The sequence below is a fragment of the Lynx canadensis genome, chromosome B1, assembly GCF_007474595.2.
Source record: "Lynx canadensis isolate LIC74 chromosome B1, mLynCan4.pri.v2, whole genome shotgun sequence".
In the NCBI taxonomy this organism is placed as follows: Eukaryota; Metazoa; Chordata; class Mammalia; order Carnivora; family Felidae; genus Lynx; species Lynx canadensis.
Genome location: NC_044306.2, coordinates 83239419 through 83256198, shown reverse-complemented (window position 1 = coordinate 83256198; position 16780 = coordinate 83239419). Strand labels below are relative to the sequence as shown.

General features: G+C 37.6%; 1 protein-coding gene across 1 annotated transcript in view; it reads left to right on the top strand.

The window, feature by feature from the left end:
- Nucleotides 1-1675: 1675 nt before the first annotated feature.
- The window catches only part of SMARCA5 (SWI/SNF related, matrix associated, actin dependent regulator of chromatin, subfamily a, member 5), a 44651-nt gene continuing 29546 nt past the window's right edge, over nt 1676-16780 (top strand). Inside the window, exons 1-6 of the mRNA XM_030313004.1 lie at nt 1676-2268; nt 5698-5772; nt 9624-9790; nt 13543-13643; nt 15146-15246; nt 15983-16162. Of these exons, the coding sequence (XP_030168864.1) occupies nt 2092-2268; nt 5698-5772; nt 9624-9790; nt 13543-13643; nt 15146-15246; nt 15983-16162 (801 nt within the window). The 5' untranslated portion in view covers nt 1676-2091. The remainder of the gene's footprint in view (nt 2269-5697; nt 5773-9623; nt 9791-13542; nt 13644-15145; nt 15247-15982; nt 16163-16780) is intronic.

Here is a 16780-nt window from a genome sequence, read left to right as displayed (position 1 = left end):
CCACCCAAATGTTTTTAGGTAAAAGAACATTTTAAAAAATTTAAAAAAAATATTGTAGCGAGAGCAAGAGTGCACAACCAGGGGAAAGGAGCAAAGGGACAGAGAGAGAAGAGAGAGAGAGAAGAGAGAGAGAGAGAGAGAGAGAGAATCTTAAGCAGGCTCCTGACTTGGGGCTCAATCCCATGACTCTGGGATCATGACCTGAGCTGAGATCAAGAGTTGGATGCTCAACTGCCTGAGCCACCTCGGCACCCCAAAGAACATTTTTTAATATTAAAAATAAGTTTTCTCAGTATAATAATATAGAAACCCATTTTAGAAAAATAAAAAATACAAACAAAGAAAACTTAGGAAATATACACCAGCAATACTTTCAATACTTTGATGTATATCCTTCCAATTTTTATCTATATTTTTGAACTGTTAAATTTTTTTCAATTAACACCATGTAATAAACATTCTTCTATGTTTATCATTGCTAAACGATTAATTTTGTGGGTGTACAGCATAGTTTTAAAAACAGTTCAATGTTGAATTCAGCCTATTGCTAGCTTTATGTAATTATATGTGAAGACTATGTTGAATGCCATTGTAGGTATTTCTGTCATATATCCTTAGGCAGTTTTTTACAGTCTTAGAAATAGCATTTCTAAGGGACTGGTGGACATTTTCTAGATCTCAAAGAATTATCATTTAGTTAAAAGTTTGTAGTCTTTGTGTTCTAAGGAGGTCCTTCGTGTGTGAAATTTAACATAATTAACCAGTTAGCTAAAACCTTAATTCTTGAAAAGCATGTCTCCTCCATTCACTGATGGAATACTTGACAGGGGGATGCAAAAATGAATAAAACCTTGTGCAGTGCAAGTAATAATTTACTGTAATATGCAGATTTGTTATCAAATAGAATACAATGTGCTTAAAATCTGTACTGGATGGATGCACTAAGACCCTTAGGCTGTGTTGAGAGCCTAAGGTAGTGTACAAAACAGTGGTTACTTGCAACATTTCTTAATGAGAAAATAATGTATTTTTTATTAAGTATTTGGTGGTTGAGGAACAATACAACCCACCACGTCTCTTCCTTGATTACTCATGTTTCTCACTCAGAAGGCAGCGTGCACAGTTTGCTTACTTTTAGCATGTAAATTTGGAGGCAATGTACCGAAGTAGAAGAAATTTAGAAAGGACTGATACAGCTAACATGGGAAGACCAAAAAAAAAAAAAAAAAAAATCACACTAACGGACAACTTTCCTGAGAAAACAAACAAGATGTCACTTGGGATAACCATAACGTCAACACTACGGTGTCATGCCATAAGCGGAGGCGGTACAAGTGTTAAAGTCAGCACAGGCCTCCACGTTTCAACAGACGCCGCAAAACCTGGGCAAGTTTTCAGGGGGTGACACCGACCCCCGGCCAGGCCCAGAAGACAGGGCAGATGAGTACAGCCGTTAGGAACTGCGTTCGCGTCACGCCGGGGAGCCGACGCACAAGGCTACGTCCCCAAGCTCTTCCTCGGGGCCCCGCCCACTCCTCGTCCTAGAGCCCGCTGGGGGCCGAGAGAGGGCGTGGCCAAGGGTGAGGAGAGGAGACCGCGCAAGCGCACTCAGAACCGAGTCAATTAGCCAACTATTAATCTCGCGAGGGTTGAAAGTCGGTGGCGTAGGTAGTTGTCCTGGATGCTGGCGAGATAGATGATTTCTACCAGAGAAAGAAAAGGAGGCGGCGAAACTAGTTCCTCGCGTCGGTCTCTTTCGCATTCCTTTCCCCTTACCCAACCCTCCGCCCTCCCGTAAATTAACCCGCCTTCCCTGACCTCGGTGACCCAGGTGGCCCCGCCCACTCTCGTCGACGTGATTCCCGCCGTGAGGTAAGCGCCGGTCGAATCCCGAGCCCCGCGGAAGAGGAGGAAGACGAGACCGGGAGGCTGCTGGGCAGGGCTTAGGCTCTTAGCTGAGCCGCGGCGCAGGGGCGCATTCGGGTGGTCCTCTCGCACTTCCGTCAGCTCGTTGCGACGTAGCCACCCAGGCCTAGGCCTCCTCATCTCTGCCGGGCCTCTGGCAGCAGCGGGTGACGCAGACGGAACATCATGTCGTCCGCGGCCGAGCCTCCGCCACCCCCGCCTCCCGAGAGCGCGCCTTCCAAGCCAGCAGCCTCGGCCGCCGGCAGCGTGAGCAACAGCAGCAACAAAGGCGGCCCCGAGGGTGTCGCGGCCCAGGCGGCTCCCTCTGCGGCCAGCTCCGGCCCCGCGGACTCCGAGATGGAGGTGAGGGTGGCTTGTGGCGCGGGGAGAGCGTGCAGGGGGGCGAGGAACTGGTTCCCTCGCCCAGATTTTAGTGCTCAGACGCAGAGCAGTACTCCACCCCTTCGGCACTCAAACTCGGCCTCAGACCCTTTGGAACCGGAATGATTCTTTCACCCTTGCGCCCTTGTGCTTAACCTACCCACGCCGACTCCTATGGATTTCTGGCATTTCACATTTACATTACTTATCTCTTTAGCGAACCTTGCCAAATCCTCGAACCCTTTTATTAAACAGATGTTAGTGATTACTGAGGCAGAGAGGGATCTACCCGTTTTTGTTTTTTTGTTTTTTGTTTTTTCCCGGTGGACTCCCATAATTCCCTGGCCCATCCGATTCTTGGTTTTAGTTTCCACTAAACTTGCGGGATGGGCGAGGGAGATGCCCCTTAGTAGTCAGGGAAGGATGCACCGGGTGGGGAAGGCATTTAAAAGCTGCGCATCCGAGGATTCAGGCCTCCTTTTCTTAATCCCGGTCCTTGTGGGGGCGGTATCTGTTCTGGGCAGAAACAATGGCTAGAGCTGGATGGCCGAGTGCGCAGTGGGGATAAGCGGGGCGCAGCTGCTCCTGTGAAGGGAACGGAGGCTCCTCCCAAGCACTGTTCCTTTGGGAGGGAAGCGACCGAGGTAGCAGCAGCCGTCGTGGACGCTCATTTAATTTTGAGTCGGGGGATGGATGGGAGGATGGATGAATTGATGAATCTGGGGCGGTTAGCTTTCAGTCCAGCGCAATTCCTCTTTTGAGGCCTTGGCCTTTTTTATTCACTTATTTTTTTATTTTTTGAAAATTGGTATCGCTCGCTGCCGAGCCTGCTCTAAGGACTGGGGTTGGCCAGGGTATGGTGACAGTGCTGCGGGGGTGGAAAGTTTGGGGAGTTGCCAGGCGGGTCTCTTGGGTATGCTCCAAGACTGTGCGATGTCTGGGAACAAAGTGATTGCTTGCTCCTTCCATATTTTATTCCTGGCCTTCGATCGGTTTTGAGATATTTTAAAGTCGTAGCCCAAAGATTTCTGGGATTTTTCCATCCTTAAGATACAAGGGGTGAAGGTAATACTGCTCTAAAAAAAATGATCTTTTATGCAGTATTAACAAATCAGTAAATGGAAGTGCAGTTTACCATTGAAGCGTTTTTGGCACAGCAGAGTTCTATTTGGGCACCCAAGGTCTAATCTAGAGTGAAGTAACATGTTAATAGTTTATGAGCGAACTTTTAGTGGTGAGGGTAGATTTTGGTGCAATAGAACATTGATATCCTGTACTTTCAAGTGATTTTAGATCTGTTTCAAATTCCTCACTAGTGTTGCCTTACTTTTCTTACTTAAGGTTTAAAGTGGTTCTTCGGATTACTAGGGCTGTTTAACTTGGATTCCAGCTCCATGGTGTGGGGGTTTGAAGATCCGTCACACTGAAAGCAGTTGTGTGTAAATGGACAATTCTCTGCACAGTGCTGTCCATAGTTTCTGTAAGCTTCTCAAAAGAGTCTCCATTCAAATTCTGGAATAACAACCAGTGTCTCACTAGAGATGTTATTTAAATATCAGAAAGAGTAATAAAGCCTAATTTGGCTTTTATTCGCTGTTTTTAAACTAAAGTGGACTTTAAGTATGGACATTCGTGTTTGATAGCCAGTACCAAATGAAGTCCAGGGTATTTTTATTTGCTCTATAAAGAAATTAGTCTTCTGATAAGTAGAACCTGTGGTAGAACCCAGGTCTGGCTCTGAAACTGATCCATTTCCCACATATTTTACTCTCATATTCTTTCAAGAAGGATGTTTGACAATTTCATTTCTTGAAGAATGACAGTTATTTTAACCTTCTCAGTACAGGAACATTAGTAATTTCATCTTTCATAAGTTTCTTCACTGACTAATTTTAGCCTGGATTTTTTTTTCTCTGCATGTTATAGTGTGATTAAAAAATTTTTTTTAAGTAAATGTACTTTCAGTCTTTTCTGAACTGAATTTGGAAGTCATTGAGGTTCCCTGGTAAAAAACAGATTTGAGCAAAAATATGTAATATATTTGGCAGTCTTAAATGCCTTTTTCTTGTTTGAAAGTAGAATTTAAGGTGGGTGTTTTTCAAAATTAGAAAACAAATGAAATCTTGCATTCACGAACTTTTTTTGACAAGGCTGATCTTCCCAGAAATGTTAGCTAGCTTTCACATGTATTCAGTTAAGTTTTCATTTTTGCTTGGATACTGATAAGTCAAGGGAGTAATTCCAGTTTTTGTTTATTATGATCTTTTTGGAGTTGTAGATTGAGTCTATCTTTGCCTTTTTTCGCTATTGACTAGACTGATTGATAGGTACACTAAATGCCGACAGACTAGGCAGATAGACACACTGTGTATGTGTGTCGTGTGACCTCAAGAGTCTTGGAGTCCAAATCCCCATTTTTTTTTTTTTTTTAACTATGGAAGAAATAATGACTACTATTGGAAACCACATTTTATTTTTTTAGGGTGTATTTGGCCTTTCATGACATCCAATACTATTTTGTGAAGTAGGCTTACAGGTGGCTTTATCCTTTTTACTTGTGGAAACCAGAGATTTGTGATGAGCTTAAGTTACGGTTACACAGGTACCTAAAGCTCTTAGCAATGAAGTTAGACTAGAATTTAGGTCATTTGACCTCTTTACTACTCTACCACCTCCAGCCCTCCCAATTTTTTAATCACAGGTAGCTTTATTATAATACATAGTACCAAGCCCAGATTTGTACATTGTTAATGAAAATTATTCTTTTACCAACTATTCTTAGTTGCTGTTTTGATAGGTGAGTGGAACTTTGCAGTATAGTTGTTGCTGTTTTTTGTTTGTGGCATTTTGAATGTCAGGGTGAATAAATTCACAAGATAGGATATTTACTACCAATTTAGGAATCAGATTGTTAAAGAGTATTTGATTTATGATGCATGAAATTTTTTTATATTTTTCCAGAAGATGGAAATCAGCATGACTAATGATGCTGTATTTCAGGTTTATAGTTACATACAAGCAAGGTAGATACTGCAGTTTTATAATTAAAAAGGAACATGATTTCTTCATAGTATATACTATTTAATTTGGTTTCATAATTATTGAGTAAAAAAAGAGACAGATTTGTTGAAAGTTATTCTTTTATTCTAGGATGATGTAGATAATAGTCTTGTGTTGTTTAAATCTTGGCCAGTAGCCATGTAGTTTACATATTTGGGTTAAATAGGTTGTTTTCATCATGGCGTTTAATTTCATCAAGATATCCTATCAGGTTAGATAACAGCCATTTGAGTATCTAGCAAGTTTGCAGTAGAAATGTATTACTTAGAATGTGTTTTCAGCAGAAATTAGTTTAATAATGATGTGTTGACTATTTTTGAAGAACAATCCATGATTTTTCTTTCCTACCAGGAAGTATTTGATGATGCATCTCCTGGAAAGCAAAAAGAAATCCAAGAACCAGATCCCACTTATGAAGAAAAAATGGTATGCTCTAGGTATATGAATAGAGTCTATAATTACTTAAATTAAGTGACTGAATGGACCAAATTTCTGCATTTAATTTTTATAGTTGAGGTACAGATATTCAGTTGAAGTGTGTGTAACATAGGATACTGTAACTTTTGTTGTTTGCATACGTAAAGTACTTCTATACAAATATAGAAGTACTACATAAACGCACAAAATAATATCATATAAATATTTGGGTTATTTTATCTCCCTTTATTTTATGATTTAGTATCAGAGAGTGGGGAGAGTAAAAGACCAGAGAAGTAGTTATTCAAGATGTGTGTATTCTGCATCTATTTACCATTGTACTCTAACGTTTCTTCTTGAATAGTTCGATCCTTGTCATTGGTCTTTTCTTTTCTTTTCTTTTCTTTTCTTTTCTTTTCTTTTCTTTTCTTTTCTTTTCTTTTCTTTTCCCCTTCCCTTCCCTTCCCTTCCCTTCCCTTCCCTTCCCTTCCCTTCCCTTCCCTTCCCTTCCCTTCCCTTCCCTTCCCTTCCCTTCCCTTCGTTTTATTTCTAGGTAATCTCTGCATCCAATGTGGGGCTTGAACTCACAACCCCAAGATCAGGTGTCAAATGCTGTATTAACTGAGCCAGTCAGGCCACCTCATCATTGGTTTTCTTTAAACTGAATTCTTCTCAATATTTACCTCTAGCCCAGATGCTTCCAACCATTGTATTTTCATTTTTTGTTGGACATTTAAGTCCCTTTGGTACCTCTTACTTAGGAATATCCAAAATTGAATTTATTCTGTGCCTCACACATATACTTAGTGTTACCTCAATCATTGACAGTTCCTCTTAATATATACCCAAAGCTGTCTATAGCAGTACTTCATAATTTTAATAATCTTGCAAGTTAAACATGATAAATACTTCTCTTTTTCCCTTATTGTCCTAATTCATCTTTCTTCTGTTGCATGGGTTATTTCGTTGGCTTCTGTATTTGCTTCCTTTCTTATGATCGGGCCTCTTCCAGATCTCTTCATACATTTTTCCAAATTTTTCAGTCTCCTAATCATTTCCTTTTTCAACATCATGGTCTTGACTAACATTTTCTTTTTTTAATCAAGCTCCCCTGTCATTTGCTAGCTCCTAACTATAGGTAAGTAAGTCTCAGTATCCACGCTTTATTCTTGAACCAAGGATACTGAATACTACTTGAAAAAACTGAATAATAGTGCTGATTGGTACCAAAATAAATTTATGGTTTTTACTCTCAGGCTTTCGGTATTTATTGCTCAACAATCCCATTTAGCCATTTTAAAACTTTACTTACTATTCTGGTTAAACTTTCTATTGCATTTCTGCCACAGCCTTATTTTCAGTCTTCCTCCACAAAGAATTACAGGCTTTTCTTCAGTTTATTTCCTATTTCCAAACATGTATGGCCTCTGCTGCCCTGTGTCATTTCCTTTTGTTTCAGAGAGAGAAACTGGTTTAAAGCTATTGATTTTAATCTTCCATTTGATTTTATGATTCATGTCCTTCAGGTTCCTAATCTTACTCTATTTTTACTTTTTAAGGATCTGTTTTTTCCCTTTAAGATCTCACATCATTTGATGTTAATATTTTCATTCACAACCAAGGTCTTTGCCTGTTTTTCCCTCAATGTTTGCCATAATTATTATGTAAATGTTGTTCTGAACTCCTCCTTGGTTCTTTGCAACTAGTTTATAATCCTACTACTACTTGAATGAATGAGTAGTGAGAATTTTGAAGTCATTGATCATGTGTAGAACTGTGGTGAACTCTGTACTTAATTCCTTAAGGCTGTAGTTTCAAAACTTGATCATGCAGATCAAGTTTTGGATATTTTTGCTCTGATGGGTTGTGAAGCACTTTGAAAATCTTAAGACATCTAGAGCCATTAAAGGTTTTTGAGCATTAGAGATATGTGATAAGATCTAAGAATGAGGGTGGAGGGGACCCTCTTCTCTGTTGAAACATCATGTCTTAGGACTTTTCTGGTCATCCCCGTTAAAATTTTAGTGCCATTCCCAGTTCCTTTTATCCTGCTTTATTTTCCAAGCATTTACCTTCTGACCATCTTAAATAATGCCTTATGTTTATTTTTGATACTGGAATTTGATGAACAAATGTGCCTTTTCTGGTAGATACACAAAAGTAGTTGCTGAATTGAAAAGCTATTTAAGAAGATAATGTTGATTGAAAACTTTGGAAGAAGTGAAGAATACTTAGTGATTTTTAAATACTGCAGAATAGCACTTCCCTTAAAATGTCTAGCTCTGACCTATCTGAATTAATTTCCATAGCTTAATTTATCTTGATTCCAAATGTAATTACAATAAGTGAATAGATGTTTTTCAGGCCCAACATCTGCTAGTTGCTTGCCTTTTTTATTATATATATATAAAGAAATGAAATACTGTAAAATACGCATAAGTATATTATCAGTACTTTAAAATAATTTTTAATCTTCATAGGGTACCTGGGTGGCTCCGTCAGTTAAACATCTGACTCTTGATTTCAGCTCAGGTCATGATCTCATGGTTTGTGAGATCGAACCCCACATCGGGCTCTAGGCTGACAGTGCAGAGTCTGGTGGGGATTCTCGGTCTCCTCTCTCTCTCTCTGCCCCCTCCCCCCTTGCATGCTCTCTTGTGCATGCTCTCTCTCTCTCAAAATAAGTAAACTTAAAATTATAAAATAGTTTGTAATTTTCAAAAACAAAAAACTGAAGCTTGTCTTCTATAGGAAATTGTCATGGAGAGAAGTATGCTGATTTCAGTGATCTTAAGTTTTTTTGGTTGAAATTCTTCCATTCTCTTAGTGTGGTAATAGAGAGGATTTCAAATGGCAGGTGTTAGAAATGAAAGGAAGAAATAGTATTAATAACTGCATTGGGTTAGTGAGTATTTCATGAACTTAATAGTTTTTGTTTTAAAGTAAGCTCTGTGCCCACCCAGCATAGGGCTCGAACTCATGACCCTGAGATTAAGAGTCTCGTGCTCTACTGACTGAGCCAGTCAGAAGCACCTTAAACATTTTCTTTCTTTCTTTGTTTCTTTTTTAATGTTTTATTTATTTTTGAGAGAGAGACAGAGCATGGATGGAGGAGGGGCAGAGAGAGAAGGAGACACAGAATCAGAAGCAGGCTCCAGACTCTGAGCTGTCAGCACAGAGCCCGACGCGGGGCTTGAACTCACGAACTGTGAGATTATGACCTGAGTCGAAGTCAGGTGCTCAACCGACTGAGCCACCCAAGCGCCCCTGGTCAGGAGCACCTTAATAGATGTATTTCAACCTGATGCCTTTTTAAAATTTGGCACAGCTTAACTGATGAATGACCAACACATTTTTTTCCATTTCTGAATAAATTCACTTCTTTGAAAACTGTTTTAATTTTTTAATGTTTTTTGGTCAACCAAATTGCTGTATAATTGACACACAACAGTTTTAATTTTAAGTTAATGAGGTTTGGCAAATTTATGCAATTAGTTAGCCACCTTATAGTCATGATGTAGGACATTTTTATTATCCCGCCCAAAATGAGCTCTTGTCCTTATCCCCTTGAACACTCCAGATGAGCTTTCTATCTCTAGCTATAATTTCGTGTAAGTAAAATCATAGTACACAGTCTGTGTTTGTCTTCTTTCACTTAGTATAATGCTTTTGTGTGTATGTGTGTGTGTGTGTGTGTGTGTGTGTATATATAAGGTATAATGCTTTTGAAACTCATCTATGTTGTTGTATGTCTCAGTAGTTCCTTTTTGCTGAGTTTATTGTATAGGGGAATGTTGAAGCTTTGATCTCTGAAGTTGTATTAATATTCTGATAAAATGTGTCTTAAAAACTTTTTGCAGCAAACCGACAGAGCAAATAGATTTGAGTATTTATTAAAGCAGACAGAACTGTTTGCACATTTCATTCAGCCTGCTGCTCAGAAGACTCCAACCTCACCTTTGAAGATGAAACCAGGGCGCCCACGAATAAAAAAGGATGAGAAACAAAACTTGCTATCAGTTGGCGAGTGAGTAAGAGTTTGTATTTCATAGTTGAAACAAACTTATTTTTGATAATCTTTATTAGAAACATTAAAATCACTTCATTAAGAATTTACTTCATTAAGAAAATTGTTTTAGGGCTGTTACTTATTTGGCCCCAGTTGTTGGCTTGATAAGATGTAGCCATACGTGTATAAATAATTAAGAATAATGCATAATGCCTTAGCTGTTACAGCATTATACTGTTTATGGAATTCAGATGTCATCCATTCCTTGGAGAGAAAACAAATGCAGAGTGTAAGCAACCTGTTTAACATCCCTTAGAAGTAATTAGAATAGTCCAAGCTTGACTTTCGGTCTGATTTGGGATAGGCCCTAGTCATAATCCTCAAACATGCATCAAGTGGATTGCTTTTGTCTGAAGTCTGTGCTTGTGTATGGAATATAGTGATGATTTATAACAGCAGTTTGTTTAAAATTTTTTATTATACTTAGTTGTCCTTCTGTAAATGGAAGTGCCAGATTGTATCCTGCTCTTAGGTGGTTGTTTAAAATGTGTAAAATACCTCTTTAACATGTTTGGTTTATAAATACTGCCTTGGAATTTTTGTGCTGGTTGGATAATCAGGATGTTTAATTAGTGATAACTAGTAGATTTAATATTAATAGATTTAGGACAATCTCAGTTCTCTGGAATGACCATGTAATTCCCAAGGTGAAAAATGAAAAATAATCAGTAAATAAATACACTTAAAAGAGGAAATTACAAACTCACCAATAACATTAAGTTTACCACACAATTTACAGAAACACGGAAGTGTGAGCTATATCTTGAAGGGATTATGGTCAAAAAGCATAAGCATAATACCTTAATCTTACTTGGATATTCCAGTCATCTAATCTATCTTCTTACCCATTGTGTGTAATCAGAGTGCTTTTTTTTTTTTTTTTTTTTTTTTTAAATTTTTTTTTTCAACGTTTTTATTTATTTTTTTGGGACAGAGAGAGACAGAGCATGAACGGGGGAGGGGCAGAGAGAGAGGGAGACACAGAATCGGAAACAGGCTCCAGGCTCTGAGCCATCAGCCCAGAGCCCGACGCGGGGCTCGAACTCACGGACCGTGAGATCGTGACCTGGCTGAAGTCGGACGCTTAACCGACTGCGCCACCCAGGCGCCCCCAGAGTGCTTTTGTTTTAATACTTATGAAACTTTATAAGAGAGACCCTTGTACTTCAGGTGTATTTAAATTGTTCTGACTTGAGAAGTTTCAGCTATTTAAATAGCATCAGATGTCGTGCTCTGGAAATGTGAATTACTATAATGGGTATTTTATAGTGTAGTTAATATGTGATGGAAAGAAACATTTGTATTAAGATTATATAACATAAAGGTATTCTATAGTAAATATATAATATATTGTATATTGTTTAGCTTGGTCTTACTAGTGTTATTGGGGACAAGGAGTCTTGGTTTAGCACATTTCTTCTTTAACCTTTAGACCATCTTAAATGGAAATTTAGCTTATGTGAACTAATTAGGGTGATGGTACTGTCTTTAAGTATAAGGATGTGTGTGTGTGTGTGTGTGTGTGTGTATATATATGTATGTATTTATTTATTTTAATCCATCATCCACAGTTATGTTCAGTTAACCCTCAATTTGAAGTAATAAGCACATTCCAGCCTTTATCTTCAGTTTTATGACCATAATAATCAATCATCTTGGGGCGCCTGGGTGGCGCAGTCGGTTAAGCGTCCGACTTCAGCCAGGTCACGATCTCGCGGTCCGGGAGTTCGAGCCCCGCGTCGGGCTCTGGGCTGATGGCTCAGAGCCTGGAGCCTGTTTCCGATTCTGTGTCTCCCTCTCTCTCTGCCCCTCCCCCGTTCATGCTCTGTCTCTCTCTGTCCCAAAAATAAATAAACGTTGAAAAAAAAAAATTAAAAAAAAAAAAATAATCAATCATCTTGATAAGAGCCTGTGAGGAGATTTTATTTAAAAAAAAAAAAAAAATAAGAAAAGAAAGTTAAAGTTCTTTCCTAGTTGGAAGTGCCTGGATGGCTCAGTCAGTTAAGCATCTGACTCTTGATTTTGGCTCAGGTCGTGATCTTACAAACCAGTTCCTGAGATCGATGCAGTGCCCTGTGTTGACAGCAGAGCCTGCTTGGGATTCTCTCTCTCCCTCTCTCTGCCCCTCCCCTTTCTCTCTTTCAAAATAAACGTTTAAAAAAAAAAGTTCTTTCCTAGTTTATGGAGAATAAATTGGAATTGAGGGTAGATCTTTGTATTAAGATTTATAGGGCTAAAAGGAGGAGAAGTATGAAAAATAACTAAGACATTCTACTTTGAAGCACATGAAACAAGAATATTCTTGCATATATTTACTGCCTTGGTCTGAGTTTCTGAAGAATTCTTCTGAGAAGGCTAATTATCCTCTTCTTTCAAGCATGTAGTTTTGGTACAGATCAAACTAGCACTTAGATTTAGAAGTTACAAGAGTGGCATAATCTACTGTTTTCTAACTTAAATGAAAATATTTGTTGGAAGTATGAAGGTTCAAAATTGGAAGCTTCAGAATTGGAGAATTGAAGTACTTCTAACCTGAGCCCTTTAGAGATTAAGAAATTTGGCAATATTAAAACTGCAGAAAATTAGGGGCTTATCCGATTTAAGGGGCTGTATCCGATTCTCTTGGGATGTAGAATCTGGGCATTTGTAATAGGCTTTGAGTAGTTCTGATGAAATCTTGGATGAAGAGTCATTGCTTAAGCACTAAATTTCTGTTCTGCATATTCTGCAGCTTTTGCTGAAAGTTGTAGATTTAAGTATATTTATTTTTAATGGCATAGTTGACATACAATGTTACATTACTTTCAGGTGTGCAGCAGTGATTCCACAACTCTATACATTATGCTATATTATTATCACAGTGAAAGTCACAGTTATATTTTTAATTTTGATTTTTGAGTATAGTTGACATACAGTTGACATTAGTTTTGGGTGTACAGCTTAATGATTGGACAGATTTATACATTATGCTGTGTTCCCCATAAGTATAGTTACCATCGGTTCCATTGCATCACTGTTACAATATTATTGATTGTGTTCCTGTGCTCTGCTTTTTCTTTCTGTGACCTACTCACAGCATAACTGGAGGCCTATATGTCTCTCCCATTCACCCATTTTGTCCAGTGCCCCACCCTTTTTTCCTCTGGCCACTCAGTTTTCTGTATTTACAGTTCTGATTTTGCTTTTTGTTTATTTCTTATTTATTTTTTTAGGTTTCATTTATGAGTGAAGTCATATGGTATTTGTCTCTCTCAGTCTTATTTCACTTAACATAATACCCTCTAGGTCCAACCATATTGTCTCAGATGGCACAATCTCATCCTTTTGAAAGTTGTAGTTTTTAAAATGTGATTTCTGGAGCTTTTTTTTTTTTTTTTTTTCTTTTTCCTGGTGGAAATACTTTAAAATATAACTTCAAATTACAAATTATGAAATTTTTCTGACTGCATAGTTCCTTGAAATGAGATTATCACATTACTTCAGGTGTTACACTGTTGTAATAATTGCATTATATGTATTTTAGAAAGCCATGTAAAATATTTCAGGTTTAAATTTACTAATACCTATTGTTCCACTTTTCTGGTCTTAATGTAAATGCCTCTTAAAAATTATTGTGGAATCTTGGTCAGCTACTTGACTATTATGTTGAAATAGTAGCTGGTAGTTAAAACTAAAGTGCTAATCAGTTGATTTTATCATGAACTTGACAGCTACCGACATCGTAGAACTGAGCAAGAGGAGGATGAAGAACTCTTAACCGAAAGCTCTAAAGCAACCAATGTTTGCACTAGATTTGAAGACTCTCCATCATGTATGTTATACATATTTATAACTACTTGATTTTTTCCAGAATCCCCTTTGAAACATTCTTTGGTTAATGTTTTGGATTTGTTTTGATTGTAATTTATAAAGGGAATTTTTAGTAATCTTTTGAAATTTATTGAATGTGAAGTTTCAGATTTTTTTTGGATGGGAGTGGTAGCATATTAATAGCGATGCTGTATTTCAAAGGGGCATAAAATGCCATTGTGTTTGTTGTTGCCTGAATGTATGTGTAAAACTAGAAATGGATTTTGCCTTGTTTTTGCCCCAGATAAGAAAACTTAATGTGTAAAGAAAAGCACTTCATGAACACTTTGGTTAACTGATCTCAGGATTTTGTATTAAGTTAGTTTTAAATTTTTTTCTGAAACATTTGTTTTTTAATGGTTTTCCTAAAGAAAACCTGGTTAACCAGATTTAAGTTTTACATATATATAATTTTGTCTGGTGGCATGTTTGTCTTTACGGAAGCCTGATAGTTTTTTGTTTTTTTTTTTTTTTGTTTTTTTTCCTGATCTCCTTTCTCTTACTACTGGATAACTTGTTTGTGTGGTCATAATGGTTGTTAACCAACAGCAAAACTTTATAAAGGTCACTATAGGACCTACAGTTTGGACTTGTTATTTAAATTAACTGTAATTTTAACTCTTAGCAAGTTGAACTTCAGACAAGACAGGATCTGGTTAGAAATTCAGCGATCTGTTTAAAGTATGTATTTTCAGGGGTTTTTTTGGGCTGTGGAATACCCAGTTTCCATTTCTTTTCATGAAGTTAGAAAATAGAGCCAGGTGTTTGGTGCAGAGGGAGAAGGAAATTTGAATTATTTGGGTTGTTTCTTTCTCACATTTCTACATTGTAGCTAGTTTTCCCAGAAAGCAGTGGTTTTTGAAAGACGATAGGGTATAGATGTGCATATTTAAAAAAAAAATCTGGTGATTATGATGTGTATACTTAGTAATTTTTCTGGGGTGGGAAATGTGTAGTAAACCCCAGAAGAGATATTGTCTCTTTTGAGCCTGTTAAAAAAGTAACTTATAAAAGGTAAAGGAAAAACAATTTCTGTATATCTTGTCTTATTTCCCCTTTGTTAGGAGGAAAACTAAATCCCCAGAGAATGTCTATGGGTTATCATGGAAGGTGAAAACACTTGGTTTAAAAACATTTGTGATAACATTAAAAAAAGGATATAAAGAGCAAAGAGAGTCTCTAGTACCAATATATATTGGTAACGTAAGAACTGAGTGATTGGGGTAGGTAATCCGATGCTTTACAGTCATGTTTTTTGCACTTGGTTATTCTCCTTATCCGTCCGCTCCTTCTCGGCTCCAGATCACAGTGGTTGCTTCTAATGACTTGCAAATTGAAGACAGGAAAGTCACAGAGTAAACCTGTGCAAGTCCAAGTTAAACTCAAGTATCAGATGAAAGGGACAGCCTTTCTTTATTTCTTGTGTCTTTAAAATGTGCATTGTGTTTTCTCTCTTATTCTCAGATGTAAAATGGGGTAAACTGAGAGATTATCAGGTCCGAGGATTGAATTGGCTCATTTCTTTGTATGAGAATGGCATCAACGGTATCCTTGCAGATGAAATGGTATGTGTTTCATAGTTTTTTAGAAGGCCATATTTTTGTAATTGAAAATCCTTTGTACCATGAAATTTATACAAGTTAAGACAGTAGAACATAATTTTTGTTGATTACAATCTAGAACTGTTAGCAAACTAAACTCTGTCAGACTTGCTTTAGTTGCAGAAGCAGAATCTATACTTCAGTTGTGAGAAATTATTATTTATAAAAGTGTAATAAATTTAAAAGTAATACATTTTGAGAAACATGTTTTTGACAGACTTTTGTAATAAAATGTTTTGGCTGTTTCCCTCCACTTCTGTAAAACACAAGTGAGGCTCATTGATTTTTCATCAATGAATATTTTCTCAGTGTGGCAGCTTGTATAATTCTGTCTCAAAACATTTACCTCGTTTACTACTTATTAGTTATGTAGTGAAATGTTTCAAAATTTCCATACAGCGATAGTGCTAAAACACTTAATTGCATGGAGTCAAAAGAAATGGGTCTTAACTTCTAGCCCCGCTATGCGACTTTGGGAAAGTCACTTAAACTTCTGGGCCTTATGGGCATGGTAGTACCTCCTTATAGACCTCTGAAGATTAAAAAACAACACTGCTGAGCTTGACACATATCATGTGCTTGCAATTTGTTAGTTATTACAAACACAGCTTTGCTTTTGAATATTTTTGTATGTGAGGAAATACAAATATGGATGTCTACTTTGTTTTTGTTTTTCATTGCTTTGTGGTTACTTTTTCAGGGCTTGGGAAAGACTCTTCAAACAATTTCTCTTCTTGGGTACATGAAACACTATAGAAACATTCCTGGTCCTCATATGGTTTTGGTTCCTAAGTCTACATTACACAACTGGATGAGTGAATTCAAGAGATGGGTACCAACACTTAGATCTGTTTGCTTGATAGGAGATAAAGAACAAAGAGTAAGCTTTTCATGTTCCTTTTACATTTTTGATATTAAAACAATTTGAATTTAGGTTTAGGGGAGGGGGGGTAACTAGAAGAGGATAAAAGAGAAGGAGTCCAATAGTAAACTTGGGTCTTCACAAATATTCGTAATTTACAGATGTCATATTATCTTGGTGGTCAAGAATCCTACTGGGGAAAAGGAGTTGTAGACTGTATGATGCCATATGAATATAGTTTCTTTTATTTTGAGATTGGTTGTATAAAATCAAAGGGCATGTTCTCATTCTAGAAGCAGAATCCTTGTTTAAAGAAGTTTTGAGTTTGAGAAGTGGTTGGAAATTTGAGGAGCCAGATTTTGTTTAGATTGATATGCATAATGGTAATTAATAGTCACGGTATTTTTTAAAGATGGATTGAGCCAATCACAGTATTTTGGTTAGCTGGTGTGGTATTTATTGAAATAAGTTAAAATGTTGGTTAGTTGAAATTTTTTGGAAGGAAATAATGATACTTTTGAGAATATAAAGTTCAGATTTTAGGGGCGCCTGGGTGGCGCAGTCGGTTAAGCGTCCGACTTCAGCCAGGTCACGATCTCGCGGTCCGTGAGTTCGAGCCCCGCGTCGGGCTCTGGG